This window comes from Sminthopsis crassicaudata, chromosome 6 (genome assembly GCF_048593235.1).
Source record: "Sminthopsis crassicaudata isolate SCR6 chromosome 6, ASM4859323v1, whole genome shotgun sequence".
In the NCBI taxonomy this organism is placed as follows: domain Eukaryota; kingdom Metazoa; phylum Chordata; class Mammalia; order Dasyuromorphia; family Dasyuridae; genus Sminthopsis; species Sminthopsis crassicaudata.
Genome location: NC_133622.1, coordinates 41,850,487 through 41,876,498, shown reverse-complemented (window position 1 = coordinate 41,876,498; position 26,012 = coordinate 41,850,487). Strand labels below are relative to the sequence as shown.

Below are 26,012 nucleotides of genomic sequence, written 5' to 3'. Positions count from 1 at the left end.
ATTACCCACCAATCTCCTTTTCAGGATTTTATAAACAAGTTTACATTCAGAACTGATGTAGCTTTGGAACACAATATTTCTCTGCCTGGCAAAATCCTATTCTGATGCCTCTTTGGGGCAGAAAAGTGACCTTGGGTCCTCCAAGGCATGCCAGCTGAATGTAAGCCCTGGCAACTTCAGCTATGCTGGAAAGGCCTTGAGTAAGACCTAGGCAAAAGACCAAATCTGCTTTCCAAGAACCAGTCTAGCTAAGTGCAGTGAAGTTTATCACCAACAGGCTTGGCCACTTGATCATTAATCCCTTGGCTATAGCAATCTGCGAAGTAAATAAAAATATAAAATGGCTCCTAGTCCTATGTGATTCCTTTCCATTTCTGTAGTGATTGTGACAAATTGATAGAAATACTCTAAATAGATGAGCTTATCTATTTACCAACCATTAGACATGCTCTGTAGCAATTAATTCATATTAATCTTGACATTCTTACTATAAACAGGCAGGAGTTGTAGCTGGAAGAAAATAAGAACCATTATTTCCTTGGACATTTGGCCACTTCATTGTGGAAAGATCACTGTGAAAATAATTGCAACTTATACATCAAAATCAGTTTCAGAGGATCAAGACTTAGAAAAATTCTATAAAAAATTCTAAGACGTTACAAATTAAATCAAATGCACTGTGATCTTCAGTGACTAGTAAAATTGTGGGACTAGGTGAGAAATAAATCAGAAAACAGTCAAGAAGAAAGGATGAAAGAGATCAAGCAATGTGCATAAATCTTATCCTTATCTACTGTGATTACTTCTTCTGAAGAAAGGTGCTAGTCATAGAACACAACAAAATAATCTCATAAAATAAAATTTATTGTATTTTAAAAGATATTACTGATGTGGGAGTCCCATAAGTCAGTTTTCTTTATATAATCAGATCATCAACTTATTAGAAAAAAGATCAGATCCTCAGCATTTTTATACATTACCAACAGAATCCAACAGCAAGAGATACAAAGAGAAATTACATTCAAAATAACGGTCGATAGTATAAAATATTTGGGAATATATCTACCAAAGGAGAGTCAGGAATTATATGAGCAAAATTACAAAACACTTGCCACAAAAATAAAGTCAGATTTAAATAATTGGAAAGACATTCAGTGCTCTTGGATAGGCCGAGCGAATATAATAAAGATGACAATACTCCCTAAACTAATCTATTTATTTAGTGCTATACCAATCAGACTTCCAAAAAACTATTTTAATAACCTAGAAAAAATAACAACAGAATTCATATGGAACAACAAAAGGTCGAGAATTTCAAGGGAAGTAATGAAAAAAAAATTAAGTGAAGGTGGTCTATCGGTACCTGATCTAGAACTGTATTATAAAGCATCAGTCACCAAAACCATTTGGTATTGGCTAAGAAATAGACTAGTTGATCAGTGGCATAGGTTAGGTTCACAGGGCAAGATAGTGAATAAAAATAGCAATCTAGTGTTTGACAAACCCAAAGATCCCAAATTTTGGGATAAGAATTCATTATTTGACAAAAACTGCTGGGAAAACTGGAAATTAGTATGGCAGAAACTAGGCATGGACCCACATTTAACACCACATACTAAGATTAGATCAAAATGGGTCCAAGATTTAGGCATAAAGAACGAAATCATAAATAAATTGGAGGAACAGGGGATGGTTTACCTCTCAGACTTGTGGAGGAGGAAGGAGTTTGTGTCCAAGGGAGAACTAGAGACCATTATTGATCACAAAATAGAACATTTTGACTACACCAAATTAAAAAGTTTCTGCACAAACAAAACTAATACAAACAAGATTAGAAGGGAAGTAACAAATTGGGAAAACATTTTTACAGTTAAAGGTTCTGATAAAGGCCTCATCTCCAAAATATACAGAGAATTGACTTTAATTTATAAGAAATCAAGCCATTCTCCAATTGATAAATGGTCAAAGGATATGAACAGACAATTTTCAGATGATGAAATTAAAACTATTTCCACTCATATGAAAGAGTGTTCCAAATCACTATTGATCAGAGAAATGCAAATTAAGACATATCATTACACACCTGTCAGATTGGCTAAGATGACAGGAACAAATAACGATGAAGGTTGGAGGGGCTGTGGGAAAACTGGGACACTGATGCATTGTTGGTGGAGTTGTGAAAGAATCCAACCATTCTGGAGAGCAATCTGGAATTATGCCCAAAAAGTTATCAAACTGTGCATACCCTTTGATCCAGCAGTGCTACTACTGGGCTTATACCCCAAGGAAATACTAAAGAAGGGAAAGGGACCTGTATGTGCCAAAATGTTTGTGGCAGCCCTTTTCACAGTGGCTAGAAGCTGGAAGATGAATGGATGTCCATCAATTGGAGAATGGTTGGGTAAATTATGGTATATGAATGTTATGGAATATTATTGTTCTGTAAGAAATGACCAACAGGAGAAATACAGAGAGGCTTGGAGACTCTTACATCAACTGATGCTGAGTGAAACGAGCAGAACCAGAAGATCACTATACACTTCAACAATGATACTGTATGAGGATGTATTCTGATGGAAGTGGATATCTTCAACATAGAGAAGAGCTAATCCAATTCCAATTGATCAATGATGGACAGAATCAGCTACACCCAGAAAAGGAACACTGGGAAATGAGTGTAAACTGTTATTTTTACCTTCTGAATCCAATTCTTCCTGTGCAACAAGAAATTCGGTTCTACACACATATATTGTATCTAGAATATATTGTAATATATTTAACATGTATAAGACTGCCTGCCATCTGGGGGAGGGGGTTGCGGGAGGAAGGGAAAAAATCTGAACAGAAGTAAGTGCAAGGGATAATGTTATAAAAAACTACCCATGCATATGTACTGTCAAAAAAAAAGTTATAATTATAAAATAAAATAAAAATTAAATTAAAAAAAAAAAGATCAGGAATTAGTAAAACAAACAAACAAAAACTAGAAGAATAATTAAATAAAATATATAACTCAAATAAGTCAATTTAAAACTGTTTAATCATGTGATAATAAAAATAGACAAACAATAAAAATAAAAATGACATCAATTGTTATAATTTTATACAGAAGTTTAACCAATGTAAATCAATTGGCATAAGACCCAAAAGTATCTTAGTCAATAAACATTATGAAACATATAAAAATGAAGCCAACATAGTATTTGCCCTCAAGAAGCTTAAACCCTAATAAACTAACGGATAATTACAATATACAGAGAATTTTTTAAAACGTGTTCTAAGAGAGGCACCAGAAAAATAAAACAGAATTTTTCTGAGGGGAAAGGGGAATCAGAGAAGCAGTTGAATCTTGAAGGATGGAGGATAACAGGATCAGAGAGGATAAATAACTTTCCCAGAATTATATAGCCAATAGCCAAATCTCTTGATTTCAAATTTCATGTTCTTATATCATGAAAAAAAAAAGGGGGACTGGGACAAGATTCTGAAAAGCCTCAAATGAAAAGCTAAGAAGCTCTGGGCTGCATTTGGTAAGCAATTTGACATCATGAATGAATTTTGAGCAGGGGAATGATATAATCAGAGCTTTGTTTTAAATATGCAGAATGGATTAAAGGCAACTGCAAACAGAGACAAAGATACTTATTAGGAAGATGTTGAATTATCCATGTAAAAGGTAGTGAAATATTAATTTCGGGTAGAGGATTTGAGAATTACAAAGTGGAGATTACAAAGGATACTCTGTGAACTGAGGACTGAATGGATTTGGGAGCTGAAAAAAAAAAGAAAAAAGTCAAAGATGATTGAGGTTTGAAGTCTTCATAGATAAATTGTGTCATTAACAAAAATTAGTGAACTAAGTAGGAGAAGCTGAAGGTGAATCATTCATTCATGGACATGTTGAATTTGAGGTGCCCATGAAACCAATCAAAAATAACTAGTAGGTAGTTTGATGTGTAAGAATAGAGTTCTGGCTAGGATTGGGAATATTTGTGTGGGAATCACCTGTAGGGTATTGATCACTGAAATGTAGCAGTGGATATGATCGCTGAAAATAATAATGTAGGAAGAGGCAAGAAGAGGACTGAATGAATGAAAAGGAATTTTAAGAGCTTATGATGTCCAAAGCACTGTGCTAAGTGGAGTAGTCACTGCTCTCAAGGGGCTCACATTTTTTTTTTTAATCCTCAATTCTTTTTTTTTTTTATTCATTTTTCCAAATTATCCCCTCCCTCCCTCCACTCTCTCCCCCCCCCGATGGCAGGTAATCCCATACATTTTACATGTGTTACAATATAACCTAGATACAATATATGTGTGTAAATACAATTTTCTTGTTGCACGTTAATTATTAGCTTCCGAAGGTATAAGTAACCTGGGTAGATAGACAGTAGTGCTAACAATTTACATTCGCTTCCCAGTGTTCCTTCTCTGGGTATAGTTATTTCTGTCCATCATTGATCAACTGGAAGTGAGTTGGATCTTCTTTATGTTGAAGATTTCCACTTCCATCAGAATACATCCTCATATAGTATTGTTGTTGAAGTGTACAGCGATCTTCTGGTTCTGCTCATTTCACTCAGCAACAGTTGATTTAAGTCTCTCCAGGCCTCTCTGTATTCCTCCTGCTGATCATTTCTTACAGAGCAATAATATTCCATAACCTTCATATACCACAATTTACCCAACCATTCTCCAACTGATGGACATCCATTCATCTTCCAGCTTCTAGCTACAACAAAAAGAGCTGCCACAAACATTTTGGCACATACAGGTCCCTTTCCACTCTTTAGTATTTCTTTGGGATATAATCCCAATAACAGCAATGCTGGATCAAAGGGTATGCACAGTTTGATAACTTTTTGGGCATAGTTCCAAATTGCTCTCCAGAATGGCTGGATTCTTTCACAACTCCACCAACAATGTATCAGTGTCCCAGTTTTCCCACATCAAGGGGCTCACATTTTAATAGAGAGAGAGAATAAAGCTAAGAAGTAGGAGAGAGATACGGACTATATGCATCCTAAAGCATATATTATTGTATATTACACATAGATATTATAGAAGGGAGAAAAGAAGCAGAATTATGCTTGTTGATTTTAAAGTCCCTTAAGAAGTAGAGAGACTTCAGAAAATCAGAATAATACAGTACCTTGGAAGCATTAATCAGCAGTGTCAAATATTGCACAAAAATCTACAAGAATAAGTACTAAAAAAAAAAAAAAAAAAAAGGATTTTGGATTTCTTGATTATAAGTACTAAAAAAAAAAAAAAAAAAAAAAAAAGGATTTTGGATTTCTTGATTTGAAAGTCATGTTGAAGGAGGTAACTTGGTGTAGTGGGTGAAGAAGTCAGGAAGACCAGAGTTGAGTTGTCTGCTCCTGACTTCAGGGATCGTGCTCTATCCATTGCACCACCTAGCTGCCCTTCAAAATTCCTTCTTCACCCTCAAGATCATGATTGTGTAATCAGGGTAGAAATCAGATTGCAAGAAAATGAGTAAATAGCAAAGAAGTATCTACACTGAATTTTATTACTTATTTTAGAGTTTGGAAATCAAAGAAAGCAAGGGGATGGGGCGATCTTAGCAGAGTAGAGTGCTGAGGGGGACTTTTTTAGATTAGGAGAAAGCAGGAGAGGTTTGTAGTTAGACGGGAAGAAATTAGCAGAGAGGAAGAAATTGAAAACAGACCACTGGTGAAACAAGATGGCAGGGCATTTCAGTTAATTCACTTCAACAGGTACTTATTAACTGACAACTATGTGCTGGACCTGAGAGCAAAGATACAGACTTAGAAAGTTTTCCTTGGAAAAGAGATAGGACACTTTTTGCCCTGAGAAAAAAAGGAAGGTTAGGGGGGATATACCAAGCTACAGAAAAATGTGGAGGTGAAGAAGCTTTTAAGGGAGCTTTGTGTCCATGTGAAGGGAGGGAGGAGCAAAAAAGTCAAATTTAATAATGAAGGAAAATATAAGCAATAGAAAGGAAAGAATCTAAATAGAAAAACAGGGAAGAGAATAGTGTTCTAGTAGGGAGGACATACCAAGCTATAGAAAAATTTTGGGGGTGAAGAAGAGGGATTTTAAGGGAGCTTGTGTCCATGTGAAGGGAGGGAGGAGAGAAAAAGTCAAATTTAATAAGGAAAATATAAGCCATAGAAAAAAAGAAAGAAGGAAGGGAATAGAGTTGTAAGATTATGATAGGAGGTCACTTTAAAGGTTAAATTCCCACAAGGTCAGATACATTTTCTTTGACATGGGCCCTTTTACCTGTTTGGGAGCAACAAAGTCTGGATGTGTAGGTTTAGCCACAGAGAGTTGAACTACCCGGACAGAAGCCTCAGGGATGAGTGAAGGATCTTTCACATGCCATTCAGGGGAGCTATATGGCCTGCAGGCAAACAGGGACTTGAAACATTGCAGTTGATGGGCATGTGACCCATAATTACAGTTCAATTGTACTCATAACCCCTATGCTAGGAATTTATTTTTAGGTAGACACTATTGCCCGGGGATGAATTACCTCTTTAAAACAGTCTTATGTAATTCCTAGAGTATTGACCACTAAGTAGTTTGCAGAAATAGAAATCTGTCATATATAAATGACCAAGGACCTGGTAGGTCACTGATGTTCCCTCCTTCCACTTTCTGCCCCTCATAAAAATGAAAACAATAATAAACCATGAAGGAGTTTATTTCTCAGGCAAATGACTAAATGCATTATGAAGTCATATATTAATTTTAAATAATTAGCATTACATGAAATAAAAAACTGAGTTAAAAGATATTATGCCCACCATTTTTTCAATTATAAATCTAATGACTGGAATGATAGAAAATATAGGGGCCTAGGATAGAAGAATTCACAAGTTCTTTGTAGAAAGCTAAATGAAAACATTGGGGGAAAAAAAGAAAAAGATCACGTTAACTCATAAATGAGACTGGAAAAGTTATCACAGAAATCACTGAAGATAATCAAAGACCTTGTCTACTGTGGTCCAAGTGTGTTAAAAATAACCTTTTCTTTGCATTTGAATGTTATCTTTTACATCATTTGACTTATGGTCTTTTTAGAATGGTTGCCATGGTTTCTCAAACATCCTTTGGATGTGATGATGCCAAAATTTCTACATTTTAAAATAATCTCCATAGATCAAACAACTAGCTGACATAGCTGAAAATATTTGATGCAGTGTTCTGAACAGCTAGAATACATGTGCATGTGCACATGTGTGACAGATCAAGAAAATGGGCACGGGCCCATAGATTAGCTGGCCTGGCACCCAAAGTGGCCATAAAATTTTGAGATCCTTGAAATGCTGCAACATTTCCTTAGTATTTATTGAGTTTAGTCTCTTAAGAGCAAAATATAAGATTCTTATGCAATGGATCAGGCCTCTCAGTAGAAAGATCAACCCAACAATAATAATTATGAAATTAGATTTATAAATGTCTACTTTTAAATATATACGTAATATCTCATTTTCAGACTGTCCCTTATCCAGATCTTTCCTTTAACTGGAGGTAGCAGAGAACCTAGACATCAATAGGAAAAAGTTTCTAAGCAACAAAAATAGATGTCATAATGTTCATAAGATACAAGTATTTTATTAGGAAGAGAGAATCCCTCAGCTCCTCAATAGAAACCTACTGACTTTGTTCTTATGAACAATAGTAGGGGCTTGATAAATATTTATTGACTCAGTGACACTCTTCTAACAAGCCTGATGATCTGGTTACTTCTCCTCATCAGCACACAGATCATCAAGCTTGTTAGAACAGTGCTTTTTTTAGAAGGGAGATGAGGCTACTTCATGCAGGTATACTGATAGCAACAAGGGATAATAGAATCAAACATTTGAAGAAAAGAAAAGACAAAAAATTTTAAAAAGCAAATAGGAGAACTCAAAAGTAAAGTAGTCTGGATTCATTCAGCCAATGGAAAATATCCCTGTCCACCTCAGGACATTACTGTATTATAGCATAGTAAAGATAATAATGGATGTTCACAATGATAGTCTCAGGTCCTTACAAAAAAAAAAAAAAAGTGCAATATATTCAGCAACCTTTGTTCAAGAAAGCAGAGGAATGTGTAGGGTATCAAAATTATTCTATTTTTGCAAAAGGAACCTGAGCTTTAAGGTGATCTCTTGGGGCAGCTAGGTGGCGCAGTGGATAGAGCACCAGCCCTGAATTCAGAAGGATCTGAGTTCAAATGTGATCTCAGACATTTAACACTTCCTAGCTGTGTGACCCTGGGCAAGTCATTTAACCCCAGCCTCAGGGGGGAAAAATTTAAATTAAATTTAAAAAAATAAAATAAAAATAAAATTATCTCTTGTAGTAGTAGCTGGCTCTTACTATGTTATTCTCTTTACTGCCTTTTTTATTTAAATTCTTTCCTTTTTTGTTTATATTTTCCTCCACTATTAAATTTGACTTTTTCTCTCCTCCTCCTTCATCCTCTAAGCTTGCTCCCATACCTGGCACACACTCATCAGTTATTAAGTGAATTGAAATGAATTAATTGACTCAGGGAGAGAGAGAGAAATCAGGAGGGAGGAAGGGAGCGAGAAGGAAGGAAGGAAAGAAAGAAGGAAGGGAGGGAGGGAGGAAAGAAAGAAGGAAGGGAAGGAGGGAGGAAGGAAGAGAGGAAAGGAGGGAGGAAGAAGGAAGGGAGGAAGAAGGAAGGGAGGAAGAAAAAATGAAAGAAAGAAAGGAAAGATGGATGAAAGGAAGGAAAGAAGGAAAAGGGAAGAATGAAGAAAGAGAAAGAAGGGAGGGAAGGAAAGAGGGGAACGAAAGGAAGGAAGGGAAGTAATAAAGGAAAGGGAAGAAAGGAAGGAAAAAAGAAAAAGAAGAAAAGGAAGGAAAGAAGTTAACTTTTCAAATATTGGGCCAAAATCTGCTTGCATGTAATTTTTCATTCATTATTCCTAATTCTTCCCTTTGGAAGGACCTAGATGAAATATAATCCCTTTTTCATGACAACGTTTTCTTTAAATATTTGCTTACAATGAATGATCTTGTCTTCTTCCCCCTTAAGCCTTCTCTTTTTCTGGCCAACCCTCCCTTGTTTCCTCAATCTTTATGTAATCTAGTTTTTAGATCTCTCATCCTGGTAATCCTTTTCTAAATATTCTACAATTTATCACTACTCCAGCAAGGGTAACTCCCAGGAATTGTCTACAGCACTTAAGAAATTGTCTGATTAGTGGAGAATTTAGTGAGATGACCTCTCCCCTAGCTCTGTATGCAATAATACTAAGTACAAATCCAGTCTGTAATTAATCTAGTTTTCTTAGCAGCTGTGTTTTACTGATGGCTTTATTTTAAGCTTGGGCCATGATTATTTGAATGCCTTTTTCATGTGAATTGCTCTTAACCAAAGAATTATAAAACTGTAGCTGTTGATTTAATCTTATTTTAGCTCATAGTTAAAGCTTACTTGAGACCTTTCTGAATCTTAATTCAGTCATCCCCCATATTATCTATCCCTCCCAGCTCTAGATCATTTGAAATGCTATTCTATTTATCCAATGGATCAAGTGCATGACAATTGAGACCTCCCTTCTGGATGGCATTGATTGGGTTTGGTTTTTCAACTAACCTCCAATATACCTAACTGTACATCGACCCAGGTCACATTTCTTCTATTACAATTTTTTTTCATTGATCTTTCTACTATGAAGAGTGGCCAGATTCATTTCACAAGACTGGGGGAAATAAAATGAACAAGGAGAACTATTTACATGATGATCAAAATAACAATGCAAAGGAAAATACCAATGGAAGGACTTGAAAAATCTATATGTGGGGACCTAAGGGGACATCATAGGATTAAAAATAAAAGTATACCTTCACCTTTTGGCAGACAGGTGTGGAATAAGGGATCTATTTTAAGCCATGGTCATTGTATTGATTTGATTTGCCTGACTATACTTAATTGTTATAGGGGAGAGTTCTGTGAGGGGCAGGTGAGCATAATTAGGAAGTGATAGTGATGTTAAAAAATAAAAAGTTCAATAACCCTAGAATGCATGGGATAATCTCACTCAAGTGGGGGGAAAAATTACTCTGGGGACAGAAAATAGCCAATGTGGAAGGCTAAACTCAGAAAGTTTATATCTCCATTCATTGACCCTGATCAAATGAAATAATATATGTAGAGCAATGTGTAGATCTTAAAACTCTCTATAAACATTCATTTTTGTTGCTGTTATTCCACAACTATTTAGGCCAAACATTAACTTGACAGGAAAATCTGGACATTAGATTGAATTGAAGAAAATGTGGATATTAAACTGAATTGGGCTTAGAAACAGGAGCAAGTTTAGATTTAAGAATAGAATCAGTGTTGATTCTATTTTCTTTTATCTCAAAAAAAAAAAAAAATTGTTCATTCATTTGCATTTTTCCATGGGATCAGCCAGTAATGTCTCAGTCTAGAAAAGTTCTTTCCAGGATCTAATGAATTTTGGTTTTACTACAGTTCTAAAGATAAACAAAGGAATGTAAAAGTGTTGGAGTGGATGAATTTTTAATGATTGTAGTAATGCTTTTATTTCCTTTTGTGATCCCTCAAAGTTAATGAAAATGGTACACACACACACACACACACACACACACACACACACACACAAATATTTAGGCATTTAACAAAATTAGATCATGCTTTTGGGATATTTCTCTACCTTTTTCGTACGTATTCTTCCTGCAAATGCTTTGGTTCTGCCAGATTTTCAATGCGGGGAGTTGGAAAATGAAAAAATGTCTTTGTAGGAAGCTTCCAGATAACAGATCCTCGACCCCAACTATTATGATATTCAGGCCTGAAGGTTTTAGGAGAGCAAAGAATAAGAAATAAGTTAAGCATTTTTTATTAGTTCAAATGTTCCAATTCACAGTTTTTACATTAACCCTGACTGTTTTACGTGGGCCTGTGGAACCAGGAGTATGGTTTACCCATCTTTTTTTTTTTTTTTTTTTTTTTTTTTTTTTTTAATGTTTTCACTTTGGTGGAGATCTGTGATTTCATAAGAGTAAGGAAGTCTAGCTGTGGAGATTCCTTCCACAGATTTGTATTGACAGTTCTGTAAACTGCAAGTCTTACAGAATTGTCTTGGGGTACACAGAGGGTTTTGCTCATATATTCAGGATCAGAGAGCCAGTGTTTGTGAGAAGCTGAACTTCAACCTAGGTCTTCTTGACCGCAAGTCCCCCCTTTATGTGATACACTATATTGCCTCTTTTTTGATCAGTAAATCCTAACAATTTATTTTTTATGGTGCTATTCTAACATAAACATAAATATATCTCTTTAAGAGATTATTATGAGTCGTAGAACTATATTCTCACCATTGAATTATACACCTACATATGCATATGTAATTTTTTACATTATCCCTTGTACTCCCTTCTGTTCCGAATTTTTCCCCTCCTTCCCTCCACCCCCTCCCCTAGATGGCAGGCATTGCCATACATATTAAATATGTTATAGTATATCCTAGGTACAATATATATGTGCAGAACCGAATTTTGTTGTTGTTGTTGTTGCAAAGGAAGAATTGGATTCAGAAGGTAAAAATAACCTGGGGAGAAAAACAAAAAATGCTAACAGTTTACACTCATTTCCCAGTGTTCCTTCTCTGGGTGTAGCTGATTCTGTCCATCATTGATCAATTGGAATTGAATTAGCTCTTCTCTATGTTGAAGATGTCCACTTCCATCAGAATACATCCTCATACAGTATCATTGTTGAAGTATATAATTAAGCGTGTTGAACTTTAAAGTGTTGAGAGGGGTGCGACTATACCTGTAAAAACAGGTAAATTAAAACCTCACACCTTTCCATCTTCATTTTGAATATTCTAAACTATGATACAGGAAATGCTTCAAATGGAGAAATTTATATAAAATTAAAGGAATAGCTCTGGGAGAAAAAATCTGAAGACTTTAGGTTGAAATGCTTCCTGAAGAGGAAGGCAAACTTCCTAGCTCCCACACCTACAAGAGCAAATGCTTTAAGTTTGTTCCATGTGGAATGATGGTCAAGAAACCAAAAAAAGATCCCAAACTTTTTTTTTCTAGTTTTCAGACTATTATTTTTTCCTTTTAATTAATTTTAATATCTTGTTATAAATCACCTTCATTTCATAATGTATTCCTCTTCTCATTCCCCTTTACATTATCATAATCATTGTGCTTATTTTCCTGATTCTGTTGACTTCACTCTGCACCAGTTCAAAAAAGTCTTCCCAGGCATCTTTGAATTCTTCAGATTCCTTGCTTCTTATGACATAGTAATATTCCATTGCACTCACAGAATCAGAATCACAGAATTTTAGAGTTGGAAAGGTCCTTAAGGGCATCTAATCCAATCTATCTATCCATAAAACCATGATTGTATAAAGGTACCTGATCTGTTATTTTCTAATATTTTTGCGTGTGATATGACCTTTAAATTTATTCATCCATTTTGAGAATTACTGTGATACAAGAGGTTGTTCTACATCTAATTTTTTTTCAAATTGTTTTCCAGTTTACCCAGCAGTTCTTTTCAAATATGGAGCTCTTCTCCATGTAACTTATATTCTAAGGTTTACCAGATAATCCTTCCCTTTACATTTTTCAAAAAAAAAAAAAGTTCATATCAAATATTTTAGCTCAAATTTGGAACTATGCCCAAAAAGTTATCAAACTGTGCATACCCTTTGATCCAGCATTACTGCTATTGGGCTTATATCCCAAAGAAATACTAAAGGAGGGAAAGGGACCTGTGTGTGCCAAAATGTTTGTGGCAGCCCTTTTCATAGTGGCTAGAAACTGGAAAATGAATCAACGCCCATCAACTGGAGAATGGTTGGGTAAATTATGGTATATGAAGGTTATGGAATATTATTGCTCTATAAGAAATGACCAGCAGGAGGAATACAGAGAAGCTTGGAGAGACATCAACTGATGCTGAATGAAATTAACAGAACCAGGAGATCACTATACACTTCAACAACAATACTGTATGAGGATGTATTCTGATGGAAGTGGATATCTTCAACATAAAGAAGATCCAACTCACTTCCAGCTGATAATGATGGACAGAAACAACTATACCCAGAGAAGGAACACTGGGAAGTGAATGTAAATTGTTAGCACTACTGTCTATCTACCCAGGTTACTTACACCTTCGGAATCCAATACTTAGCGTGCAACAAGAAATTTGGTTTTACACACATATATTGTATCTAGGATATACTGTAACACATTTAATATATATGGGATTGCCTGTCATCTGGGAGAGGGAGTAGAGGGAGGAAGGGGGAAATTTGGAAAAGTGAATACAAGGGATAATGTGGTAAAAATATATATATATATATATTTTAGCTCATATAATTAATTTTAAAATTTTATAATAAATACTAATCATAGGATAGAATGAATCAAAATACAGATATTTGTTTTATAATTTTTACATTTACAAAATTAACCATATTAGCAAATTATTCATTATCTACAGGCTTCTTTAACACAAAATGTTTCAAAATGTGGTTTCACTAAAGGTACTATTACTCATATTTCCATTTCAACTGCTAATCCATTGACATTTTATAACAGCTATTGTAGAAAATCTACTTCCACCCATATAACATGTTATAAATAACAGTGAAATTTGTATTTTGGGAGGTATAAACCAGAGAACCTTTAATTTGTCCATAGCTGAAGATAATCAGATTTAAAGATTTGTTTTAATGTACTTTTACAAATGAAATCTATTAATTATTCTACTTTTTGATAGAGTAAGAATAAATGTATTATATATGACAATAACAAATAGGTTTATTGTCTATTCATATTTAGAAATATCTAGGTTTAAAAATAAAAACAAAAAATGCTTCTGTAAACTGGTCAAGTAATTAATAAACGTTTTGTATATCATATATATTGGAAGATATATTTAAAATTGGGAAATATCAATGTTTATTCCCAATTCTAAAACTAACATTTATCCCTAATTCTAAATTTTTCATCTATATAACTACTTCTGAATTAGAATAAAAATTTAAGAAACTTGCCTTGATTTTTATCAAGTACTCAATCTTTTTTCAATCCTATCCAACAAATACTTAAATTTCAAGAGGAAATTTTTTGTTCTAATAAGGATTTGCTTATCTCTATTACTATCATTAATGAAAATAGCAATTTTTTTAAGCTCTCATACTCTTCACTGAGCTGTGAGTTTTCCAGAAGAAAAAAATTAGCATGTTTCATAGTAATATATACATGCTTTATGTACTGATCCCATTTATATGAGAGAGACAGAGAAAGACACAGACACACAGAGATACAGAGAGACAGAGACAGAGACAGAGAATGAACACACTAGAATATAGTTTCTATCACTAATGTTGTTTTTCCCAATATGTCTCAGTGCTTCTCTCCATACCCATTAAATAACAGAAATTGCCATATTACATTTACTTCTAATTCCATCTTTGACCTCTTCCATCTTTCCCACTCAAAAGGGGGTGAGAGAGACAGATCAGTTAATAGTGAAATTTTCAGTATGAGCATTTTTACACCTATGCTACAAATCAGGGCTTTGATTTAGTGTTTTGTTGATTGTCTTGGCTTAAGAAAATAATGGAGAAAATAATAATGTAGATTAAATTTAGAAGTGTGCCATTCAAAATGTGTATATATTTATGTACAGGTATACATACACATACATGAAAGCAAGTTGTTAAACATTTATCAGCACACCGTTGCATATGTGCTCCCTTTGCATCTCCAAAAGGATTTCTTCAAAATGTTTCTCCAAATGTATATATTTTTCACATTATCATCATTTTCTCCATAACTTGCTTCTCCAACCCAACAATCCTATGTACGCTGCCTTTGGTGGGGAGGAGCTACCTACATCTGAGGGCAATAGTGAGGAAATGAGGCTGGCCAACTTCATACGGCTACTACTCAGGGAAGACAACCATCAAGTATGACTCAAGCACTGAAACATTTTCTTCTTGTAGAAATGTATTGAATACCGGATTCAAAGAGTTTTGAAGCAAACCAGAACTGAGATACCACTGTATTTACTGACCCGGGTGTTCAGCCAGAATTCCCTGCTCCATCCTTACACTGTCATACTCACAGAGAATGTGGCAGAATGTGAACTGCTACATCTTGCTCCCCACTTAACCCAGTTATTCAAAAATGTCATTTGCAGCCATTCTTAGTATTCTGTACTAAGCCAACTCAACCCTACCTTTTAATAGTCCAGCTACTCCTTGATCTTCCTAGATCAAAGTAAACTCTAGAATTCAGTCTCTATTATTAAGCTTCCCTTCATTCTAGAACTTTTTGTGTCATAATCTTTCCTTCTTCTGATCCTTAAAGAAACCTAGCTCCCTCAAAAAGCTATGGAATCCCTGGGCATCTTCTTCAGTTCAAGTCTCTTTCTCTTATACTCCTGACACTGTGGACAGAGAGTCCCTCCTTTCCAGACCAATGATAATGATGATAATAATAATAAATAACATTTATATAGTACTTACTATGTGCCAGGCGTTATGCTAGACCCTTTAAATTTATTATTTCATTTGATCCTCACAACTACTCTGAGAAATAGATTACAACAAATTTAGTAACTTGCCCAGGATCACACATGGAATGTTTATGTATTAGGATTACAAGATGATAACTCAGGTTGTCTAAACAATTCTCTAGCTCAGAATTCACACCTTTAGTTCAAACCTTTAAAAAGAGTTTACACCTTTAGACTTCTGAAAAGGAGTTTACATATTTAAAGGAGTTTACACCTTTAAAAGGAGCAAGTTCATTAGTTGAAGTATTTCCCACAAGCCCCTGAGTTCTCACAAGCCCATTCTCTTCAAGGATAAAAGAAGGCAACATTGAGTCTGAAGTCAGTCTAGACTGGGACATTAAGTTGGGACGGCAGTCTAGACTGAGCAGTGTAGACTGGGAGAAAAACAAGACTTCCCGGGAGAACTTCAGGGAAGCTCGAGGAGATTCAGAGCCAGGATTCAGGAAGAAGAGGATTCGAGATTCTACCTTGGCTCTGGCTGGAGGCTCCAGAAGCCTCCCAAGAAACCTGCTCACAGAGAAAAGGATTCACAGAGAAAAGAAACCTCCTCCCAGAGAAGGATTACAACTGAGAGATGATCAGGACATTACATTTATGGGAAATAATGAAACAAGATAGTCTAAACAGAACACAAATAGTTGCTTGAACATATTAGGATTATGTAAAAATGGGTAAGTAAGCATTAGCAAGAATAATAAAGATTTGAATAAAAACAACAGCTATATATGCGTCCTTTTCCCTTTTATTTTTGTTCATTAAATTCTTTAAAAAGTTTTTTAAGTTCCTAATCTTTGAAAAAAAAATGCACAAAATGTCTAAGAGAGTTGATAATCTTGTGAAATACTTTAATGGAATAAACTGTTTAACCCCTAAGCCTCAACTGACAGAGGGAAAGGAGAATATTCATACCCCTGAAGTAAGAATTAGCAAAATGTGCTCAGTAACTAGATCAACTTGGTTGAGGTAAAAAGTTTATATGGTAATGCCCAGTTTATTCATTAAGAAATGAGATTTGAGGTATTGGAGTGAAGGGTTAAGTGTGAAAGCTGGACTACTTTAGGGAAGATGTTCAGTAGAGGACTTTGGGCAGCCTCACATCATTGAACTGGAACTAGGGTTCAACTCCTAATTCTTGCCTGGACAATAGCCTCCTATAATTAGCCCCTCTGCTTCAATCTCTTATATACCACCTATCTAGCTGGCAAACTGATTTCCCTAAAGTACAGATTTGGTCATGTCATTCTCTTTTTTAAAAATTTATTTAGTATTTTATTCCCCCAGTTACATGTAAAAACAATTTTTTAACATTCATTTTTAAAATTTTGAGTTCTAAATTCTCTCCCTTCTTCCCTCCCTCCCCACATTGAAAAGGCAGGCAATTTGATCAAGGTTATACATGTGCGGTCATGCAAAACATATTTCCATATTAATCATGTTATAAAAGACCAAGACCATAGACCAAGGAAAAAACCCAAACTTGAAAAAATAAAGTTTTAAAAAAATATCCTTCATCTGTTTTCAGATACCCATCTTTTTTTCCTTTGGGGATAGATAACATTTTTTATTTTAAGTCCTTCAGAGCTGTCTTGGATCATTGTCTCGCTGAGAATAGCTAAGTCGTTGGCAGCTGAACGAACACCTTACAATATTAAAGATACTCTGTATTTGTACATAATACATTTCACTTTGTATCAACTCAAGGAAGTCTTTGCAGGTTTTTCTGGGAGCATCCTGCTCATCATTTCTTATAATACAATTGTATTCCATCACAATCACAAACACCACAATTTGTTCAGCCATTCTCCAGTTGAGAGGTATCCCTTAAATTTTCAATTCTTTGCCACTGGAAAAGAGCTGCTATAAATACTTTATACATGTAGATCCTTTTCTCTTTTGTTCTTTATCTCTTTTTTGGAAGCAAACTCAAGTAAGAGTATTGCTAGATCAAAAAGGATGCATGGTTTTATAACCCTTGGGACATAGCTCCAGATTGCTCTACAGAATGGTGGAATTGGCTCACAAATCCACCCCAATGCATTAATATCTCACTTTCCCCACATTCCCTCCAACATTTGACCATGTCATTCTCTTTCTCAATAAATCCCAGTGCTTACCTATTGCCTTGAAGACAAAATACAAAATCCTCTTTGAAGCATTTAAAGTCCTATATAATCAGGTCCCAACTTTTCTATACATTCTATCTATACATTACCAGTCTCATGACAAACCATTTTATCGATTCCTTCTACAATCTAAACAAACTTTTTTTCTTACTCCTGACACATGACACACCTCCAGGCTCAGTGCCTAGAATGCAGTCCCTCTTCACCCCCACCTCTCAGAATCCCTTGTTTCCTTCAGTTGTGACTCAAGCATTCCTTTTCTATGGAGCCTTTTGTTGTTTAATCATTTTACAGTCATGTCTGATTTTTCCTGATCCCATTTAAGGTTTTCTTGCCAAAGATACTGGAGTGGTTTTACCTTTCCTTCTCTAGCTCATTTTGCAGATGAGGAAACTGAGGTAAACAGGGTAAAGTGACTTGCCCAGAGTTACATAGTTATTAAGTATCTGAGATTGGATTTGAATTAAGAAGATATATTCCTGACTCTAGCCCAGCAATCTATCCACTATGTACCCAGGTAGCCTTTCATTTCACATTATAATAATTTCATTTTATTATAGATAGTTGTGTATAGATTTAGTACAATACCAAACCAGACAAAATAAGAACAAAATTTATCTGAAATGATAAGAGATCAAGAATATCTCAAGGGTTATAATGAAAGCACGTGGGTATGAAGGGAATCTAGCACTACAAGATCTATCTCAAGCTATACATAAGGCCAAAAAAGTATAAATACAATTTGATACTGGTTTAAAAGGAGAAAAGTTGCTCAGTTTTAAGATCCAGAAGCAAAGTTATTATTCTAGTGGTCAATTAACTCAAGAACACAAATTTATATGGTAATAACTCCTAACTGACAAAAAATACCAGAAATATTAGAAAGAAACTTATATGGTGATAACTCCCTAAATTGACCCCCCCCAAAAAAATACAATATTAGAAAGAAATTAGCTTTAGCCCAATACTTTGTCATATAACAAACTCCAAATGAATACATGACCTATTTAAAGAGTCATATGATAAAAAAAGTTAGAGGACAAAGAGAAGACACTATTCACAATTATAGATAGAAGAATTTTTATTTATACCAAGGATAGAGATGATTATGAAAGCTAAAATGGAGAATTTCATATATACATATATATATAATTGAAAAGTTTTTACAAGCAAATGCATTTATAATCAGAAGGAAAATAAATATTATTGATAAAAGTCTAATAGTCAGATGTAAAAAGGATTAATGTAAACATATAAAAATAAAAGTTTTTCTTCCAAGAAATAAAATATCAAAGGATATGAATGGGCAATCCTCAAATGAAGCTACCCAGAACTAGAGGGGAAAAAACTCTCCAAATTATTGATAAGAAAATCTACTTATCTCTAACAGATTACAAAGATGACAGACAGAAAAATAGTGATTTGTAGAAGTATTATGGGAAGAAAAACATACTAATGCACTGTTGATAAAGCTGTAAATTGATAGAAACTATTCTAGAAAAAAAAAATTTAGAATTTTATCCAACTATTCACTAAACTCTACACATCCTTTGATTCCAATATGACTTTTAAATTTGTTGCTCAAAAAAGTCTGAGGAAAAAGCTGGAAAGGAATCATATATACAAGAAATACTTTTAAAAGCATTTTCAGCTTTAACAAAGAACTGGAAATAAAACAGGTGTTCATCAATTACCATTCAAAGGGGAGGCAGATCAGCCTAGCTGAAGCAGCAAGGCACCCTGAAGGAGAGACAGGAAGCACAATGAGCCTGGGAAGTCAAAGCATCACCCCTCACTACCATGACTGTCATCTCCCCTAAGACCACAATGGAGACAGCTCAGTGCCTCCCAGGCCAAAGCCTTAGGAGCAGCAAAGTTTCCAGCCCAGGGGCCAGAGGGAGCATTCTAGCAAACAAGATTGAGAAAGATACATCAGGACAACTCCTTCTGGTACTAGTCACATTTACTGAAAAGGAAAGTTCATATCAGCACAGTTTTGTCCAAGTTTTGCCTTGTCAAATTGTTCATCATCAGAAACTTGTAATTTTATCAGTGAAAATGATGTTGAAAGAAGAGGTCTTACCACTTGAACCATGAGTCCTATCTGACTTGTAGCTGGAACCTTCCACAGATTCTGTCCCTCCCCTTAGAATATGAATTCCTTGAAAATAGGGGCTACCTAATTTTTCTATTTATATCCCCCACTCACTACAGTGCTTTGGTCATAATAAATGTAATATAATTATAATTTTTTATTCCATCAATTAGAGGAAAGGGAGATTGGTTAATGGACACAACAGAAATCTTAATAAAATATTTCAAAAACACAGGGAAAAAAGCACAAGTAGAACAATTTTCTTACTGCCTACTTAAATTTAATATACTTCTTTTAAAAAAAAAATCACAATTTGTTCATGAGAGAATTTTGCACTTTTTATACAATCATTTCCCTGTTCTTTATCTTAGTATGTGCTTGTGGATTACTGTTAAATACACACAAAAAATTTTGTATATGTTACATTCTTAATTATATCTCTCAAAACATGACAATTACCCAAATAAAAACTGAAATAACTAAGTCATGTTTTATCCCCTTTTTTCCTTACTCAACAAATATTTCCTGTTCTATGTAGAAGGCAACATTTTGGGCCTAGTTGTAAAGAGACCTGATTAATTATATATGGTGAACTGGAGACAAACTACCACTCTCCTCCTTAGGCTATTAAGACTAATCATCACTGTCTACAAGTGGGTTCAGAAAAAGATTGCTCCGTTCATGCACCCTTTGGTCTTTAATGAAACATATTTACAGTACATAAGCCAAACCTGTTAGGTACATGTAGTTTGGGAATCTTCTTAGGTTCTGCAAGTCGTTCGAGTCTTTTTGTTAGCTTCGCATTCAAAGTACCCAGAGTTAAAGGTTTGATAGTATCTTGGTTTCCCCAAATCAATTTTCTGTGAAAAGTAGAAAAATAAAAGGATATAATTTAATTAACTTAATACAAACATATAAATTATATGGGAAGAGCCTTAGAAATTATACCTGAATACCTCCATGGATGTTGATTTCCCCCCTTTCTTTAAAAAGTTTACACATAAGCATTTTACAAGTAAGTTGTTGAGAAAGATAATGCTAAAAAGGTGAATTAAGATTGGATTTGAACTAGATTCTTAAAATAGGATGATAATTACTCAGAATAACTATGTTTTTATTATCATATTCTTTTTTTAGAAAGGATAATTCATTCAAAGAAAAAAAATGATAATTCACAATTCAGGCTCAAACCACAAATAGAGACAGAATATTTATGTAAAAATTAAGAAAAAATAAAATTTTTAAAAAGAAAATTTAGGTGAACAACAACTATTGTTTTTTTTTAATTATTTGATTTTATTAAATGTGAAGAATCCTGAAACAGATGCTGAACAAAGCTGGATTAGATGATCTCTAAGGTTACTTCCAACTTGAGGTAAGCATTACATCATAAGATGTAACAATGATTGAAACTAGAAATGACCAGAGAGAGGCCTCTGAGTACAACTGAGGTATAATTTTCTCACTTAATTTTTCTTTCTTTAAAAAAAAATAGAGTTAATATGGAAATATGGTCTTCATGATTCCCATGTATAATCTCTCTCTGTGTGTCTCTGTCTCTGTCTCTAGCTCTGTCTGTCTCTGTCTGTTTCTGTCTGTCTCTCTCTCTTTTGAGGCAGTTGGGATTAAGTAACTTGTTACTTGGCCATTGAACTCAGGTTCTCCTGAATCCAGGGCAGGTATTCTATCCACTGTGCCATCTAACTGCCTCTCACATGTATAATCAATATATTCCTTGCCGCCTTGGAAAATGGAAGAGGCAGTGAAAGGGAGAAAGAAAATTTGCATCTCAAAATTTAAAAAAGAGAAGAATATTAAACATAAATATTCATTTTAGAAATTAAAACAAAAAATTTGAGCAAATATAAAATAGTAAAAAAAATTTTAAAAATCAGTCTCTGTCTTTAAGACATATACAATCTAATTTAGAATTCATAACATACACTCATGAAGAAATAACAAAAACACATTCAAATGATAACAAATGAAGACGATACTAAGTGGATGAAGAAGAAAAGTATTTTTTTTGCTTAAATCAAGGAAAACTTCCTGGGATGAGTAAGTTTCAAGATAGTTTTTAAAGGAGCAATTGACAAGAAAGGGAAGGAAGCATTCCATTTGGGATAATCTTGAATCAGACAAAGGCATGGGGGCAGGAATAAGCAGCCTTTTATTCTTTGGGATAGAAAGTCATATAGAAATGTAATGAAATGTCATATGGGATCATTGATTTAGATGGGGCCTCGTTAGCTATCTAAAGAAGGAACCAGAAATTCAGAGAGAAATTAACTAACTTGCTTAAAATCTTACAGGTAGTAACAGGCAGACTATAAACCTGAGTCCTCTGATCTGAAGCCCGACCTCCTGCCATTGTACCATCCTGTCTCTGGGTAGGGTAAGCTGGGAAGATCCTGAAGGGCTGTCAGAAGCTTGTGAATTTGATAACATAGCAATGCTTCCATTATGTTGCATTATCAGGATTAGGGAGTGACTTGGGGAAAAAAAAGATGGTTAAAGAGTAATAAGACTGTGTATATCCTTTGACCCAGAAATACCACTTTTAAGTCTATTTCCCAAGGTGATCAAGAAAAAAAAAAAAAGAATCTATATATTCTAAAATATTTATATCAGCTCTCTTTGTAGTAGCAAAGAACTGGATTGAGAGGATACCCATCAACTGGGGTATGGCTAAACAAGTTGTGGTTTATGATTGTGATGAAATACTACTGTGCTGTAAGAAATGATGAGTAGAATGATTTTAGAAAGACATGGTAAGACTTGCCTGAAATAGAGAGTGAAATGAGAACCAAGAGAATATTAGATAGAGGAATAGCAATACTGTTTGAAGAATAACTGTGAATAAGCTATTCTGAGTATTATAAATATTTAAATCAACTATGAAGGTTCTATGAAGGAAGAGTCTATTTAAAAAAAAAAAAAGAGAGAGAGAGAATCTACCTCTAGAGAGAAAACTGATAAATATAGAAGTATAGTATGGTTTTGAGGGAAATGGTTTGAAATTTCAAATGTAATTAAAAAATCAATTTTAAAAAGATGATTGATGAAGGTAATAATGCCAATTAAAAACAGAGTAGACTGGGGAAATGAGAAGGTAGAAAGACCAATTATGGAGCAACTCTGGTAGTTCTAATATAAAGTGATGAGTGCTTGGACTATGGTAATAGTTACTAAAATAGGAAGGAAAAGACCAGATTCAAGAGATATGAATAAGGGATTTTCATGACTGGTAATAGATTGAATTTGAGATCTCAGAACAGAATTTAAAAGTCAAGAGATCTGAGCATAAGGTAATGCTATTGGTATGAATATTGTATTAGATCATACAACATTAACTAATATCTGAATATAAGAGAGCTAGACAAAACTTTAGAGATCAATCAAAAGCTGGGTGGTTAAGTAGCTAAAGGTCACAATTTTAAATAGTTTTTCAGGAATTACTGATCGTTTAAATGGAGATATCTTATAAGCAAATGAAGATATTGACCTGGCGATAAAGTATAAGAAAGCAGGCCTTGGAAGTTTGGAATTACGATTTATAATAATCAATCTTTATTTATTGAATACCTACTAAGACCAACATCATCCTGAGTGATGTAAGAGATACAAAGATTAAATGAGGTAACATATTTAAAGCACTTTGCATCTATAAAAGCACTATTTGAGTGCTAGATGATGATAATTCAAGAAAGTACATTATCTGGTTCTTATACTAAACTTGTTTAAAATCAAATTAAGATAAGAATGTATAAATGAAAACATAATTGAATATTTTGTTTGATGTTTAAGCATGTTGATAGGAGTTCAGGGGAAAGAGAAATCTCTTATTTCAGTAGTCTTCAAAAAAGGTAGTAGGATTTGAACTGGATCTTGAAGGAATGGACAGGATTTAAGCTGCTGGGAAGGGGACAGTGTCTTTGAATGGGCATTATTCTAGGTAAATCAAAGTCTTCCTGGTCTTCCAGGGCACATAATTTTCATTCCTCTTCTTTTCTCACAGTTTCTTCTCTATCTCCTTAGATCAAGTCTTCTTAAACTTTTTCTACTCATGACCCCTTTTTTGCCTGAGAAATTTTTACACAATCCCAAGTATTTAAGTATATAAAATAGATATACAAATCAAACATTTACTAATAATAAGACATAAAGAAATTTATTTTAAAATAATTCTTTTGTATACATATAATTTGACCATTTATTAAAGATGAAAGCAAAATTGCATACTAATGACATGGATGTACTTGTTTATTTTTACATAAACAATTAAATCTTGGCAGAATATCTGATATCACTTTTCTGGTTTTCCTTATACCTCTTTTTCTCAATCTCTCTTGCTGGCACCTCATAAAGATCACATCATCTAACCATAGGGTTCTAACATGGGCCCTTTTCTCTTCTCCCTCTATACTACTTCTCTTGGTGATCTCATTAGATTCCATGGATTTAAATCATTGCCTTTTATGCTGATGTTTCACAGATCAATCTATCTTGCCCTAACCTCTCTGCTGATCTCTAATCTTATATTTCTGACTGCATTTCAGCAATCACAAACTGGATGTCCAATAGACATCTTAAACTAAATATGGCCAAAACAGAATTCATTGTCACCTCCCACTAAATCTCCCTGCCCTGCACAACCCTTCTACCTTCCCCGTTACCAAAGAAGACAACAATATCCTCCCAGTTCCTCAAGTCATCCTGAGTTCCTCATCTCTCACTCCCCATATCCAAGTTGTTGCCAAAACCTGGCAATTTTACCTTTGCATCATCTCTCCTTTATACCCTCTCTCCTGTGACACTGCCCATTTTCAAACCACATTTAAATGATGGCAATAGCTGCTGCTGGGTTGACCCACCTCAAATCTCTCCCCACTTCAAAACATCCTCCACTCAGGCACCAAAGTGATTTTCCTAAAGTGAAGGTGACTGTGAATTCTCCTTTTCAGGGAATTCTCAGGGAATTCAGTGGCTCTTTATCACTTCCAGGATCAAATATAAAATGTCCTGTTTGGAATTCAAAGTCCTTCATAACCTTCTAGTCTTCTTCAACCTCACGCCCTCTCCTCAATTCAGTGGCACTGCCTATGGCTCCCCTGACAATATACTTCAACCCTCAGCTTTGAGCATTTTCTCTGTCTCTTATGCCTGAAACACTCTTTCCTCTGAGCAAGTCGCTGACCTCCACTTCCTCTACTAAAATCTGTTCTCTTACTGTAAGCATTCCTCATCCCTCTTAATTAAATGCCTTCTCTCTGTTCATTCTTCCCTAATTATCCTGTATATAAGCTTGCTATTGAATACCTTCTCTCTGTTCATTCTTTCATATTTATCCTGTATATAAGCTTGCTTTGTATATATATTGCATGTTGTCTCCCCAATTAGAATGTAAGTTCCATGAGAGGAAGGACCATTTCTTGGCTCTTTTTGCATCATCAGTGCTTAGTACAATGTCTGGCACATTGTAGACACTTAATAAATATTTATGAATTGGTTAACACTAGTCCTATCTCCCAGGGCAGCAGGCTGAGGTGGTTGAGACCCAAATCACGTAGCAGGAGGCTAGGAATTGAAAGGTTACCATGGAAGCCAGAAATAGGGCATTTTTACCTGTCTACTGGTCAGAAGTCAGAACAAAGTATGGTGGGATGACTCCTGCTTTCATTGTAATTTTGTTGAGAGAGGTGGGGGGAGAACCTTGAAGCACTTCTTTTAAAAGGTCTTTGGATGCATCTATTCAGGTTCAGAAAATGGGAGTGTGGGGGAGGAGTGTTGAGAATTCAAATCTTATCAGGAATATTAGATAAATACATTGAAGTTTTTAAGGTTGACTTTTGTTTGCCTTCATTTTCAAATCACAGAGATTGTTTAATCTATATGAAGGTTTTGAGTCATGTTGAGAAAAGGAAAAGAGATTAAGATCTTGTGGGAATGGGGGCTAGAGTAAGTCAATAAAACATGAATAATTGGTAGGAATTAACTATACCTTTAAACTTGATAAAGACCCAGAGTAGGGGAAAAGAGAAGGAAAAGTCTGAGGAAATACAGAAACAGAAAGGTAGATCATTTCCAGCCATGTACAATTACATAAGCTGGTAGCTCAGAGTTTGGTATACTATCCAGTAGCTTGCCCAGAAATAGTCAGAGCACTAGGTCCCGTTGGCTCATGAACAACTGAAGC

At 34.7% G+C, this 26,012-nt stretch overlaps 1 protein-coding gene across 1 annotated transcript in view; it reads right to left on the bottom strand.

Annotated features, from left to right (window-relative positions):
- The window catches only part of SPMAP2L (sperm microtubule associated protein 2 like), a 52,628-nt gene that overhangs the window by 6,164 nt on the left and 20,452 nt on the right, over positions 1-26,012 (bottom strand). The window contains exons 5-7 of the mRNA XM_074275742.1: positions 20,548-20,676; positions 10,695-10,832; positions 6,271-6,391 (exon numbers count right to left, since the gene is read on the bottom strand). Coding sequence (XP_074131843.1) covers positions 6,271-6,391; positions 10,695-10,832; positions 20,548-20,676 — 388 coding nt within the window. The remainder of the gene's footprint in view (positions 1-6,270; positions 6,392-10,694; positions 10,833-20,547; positions 20,677-26,012) is intronic.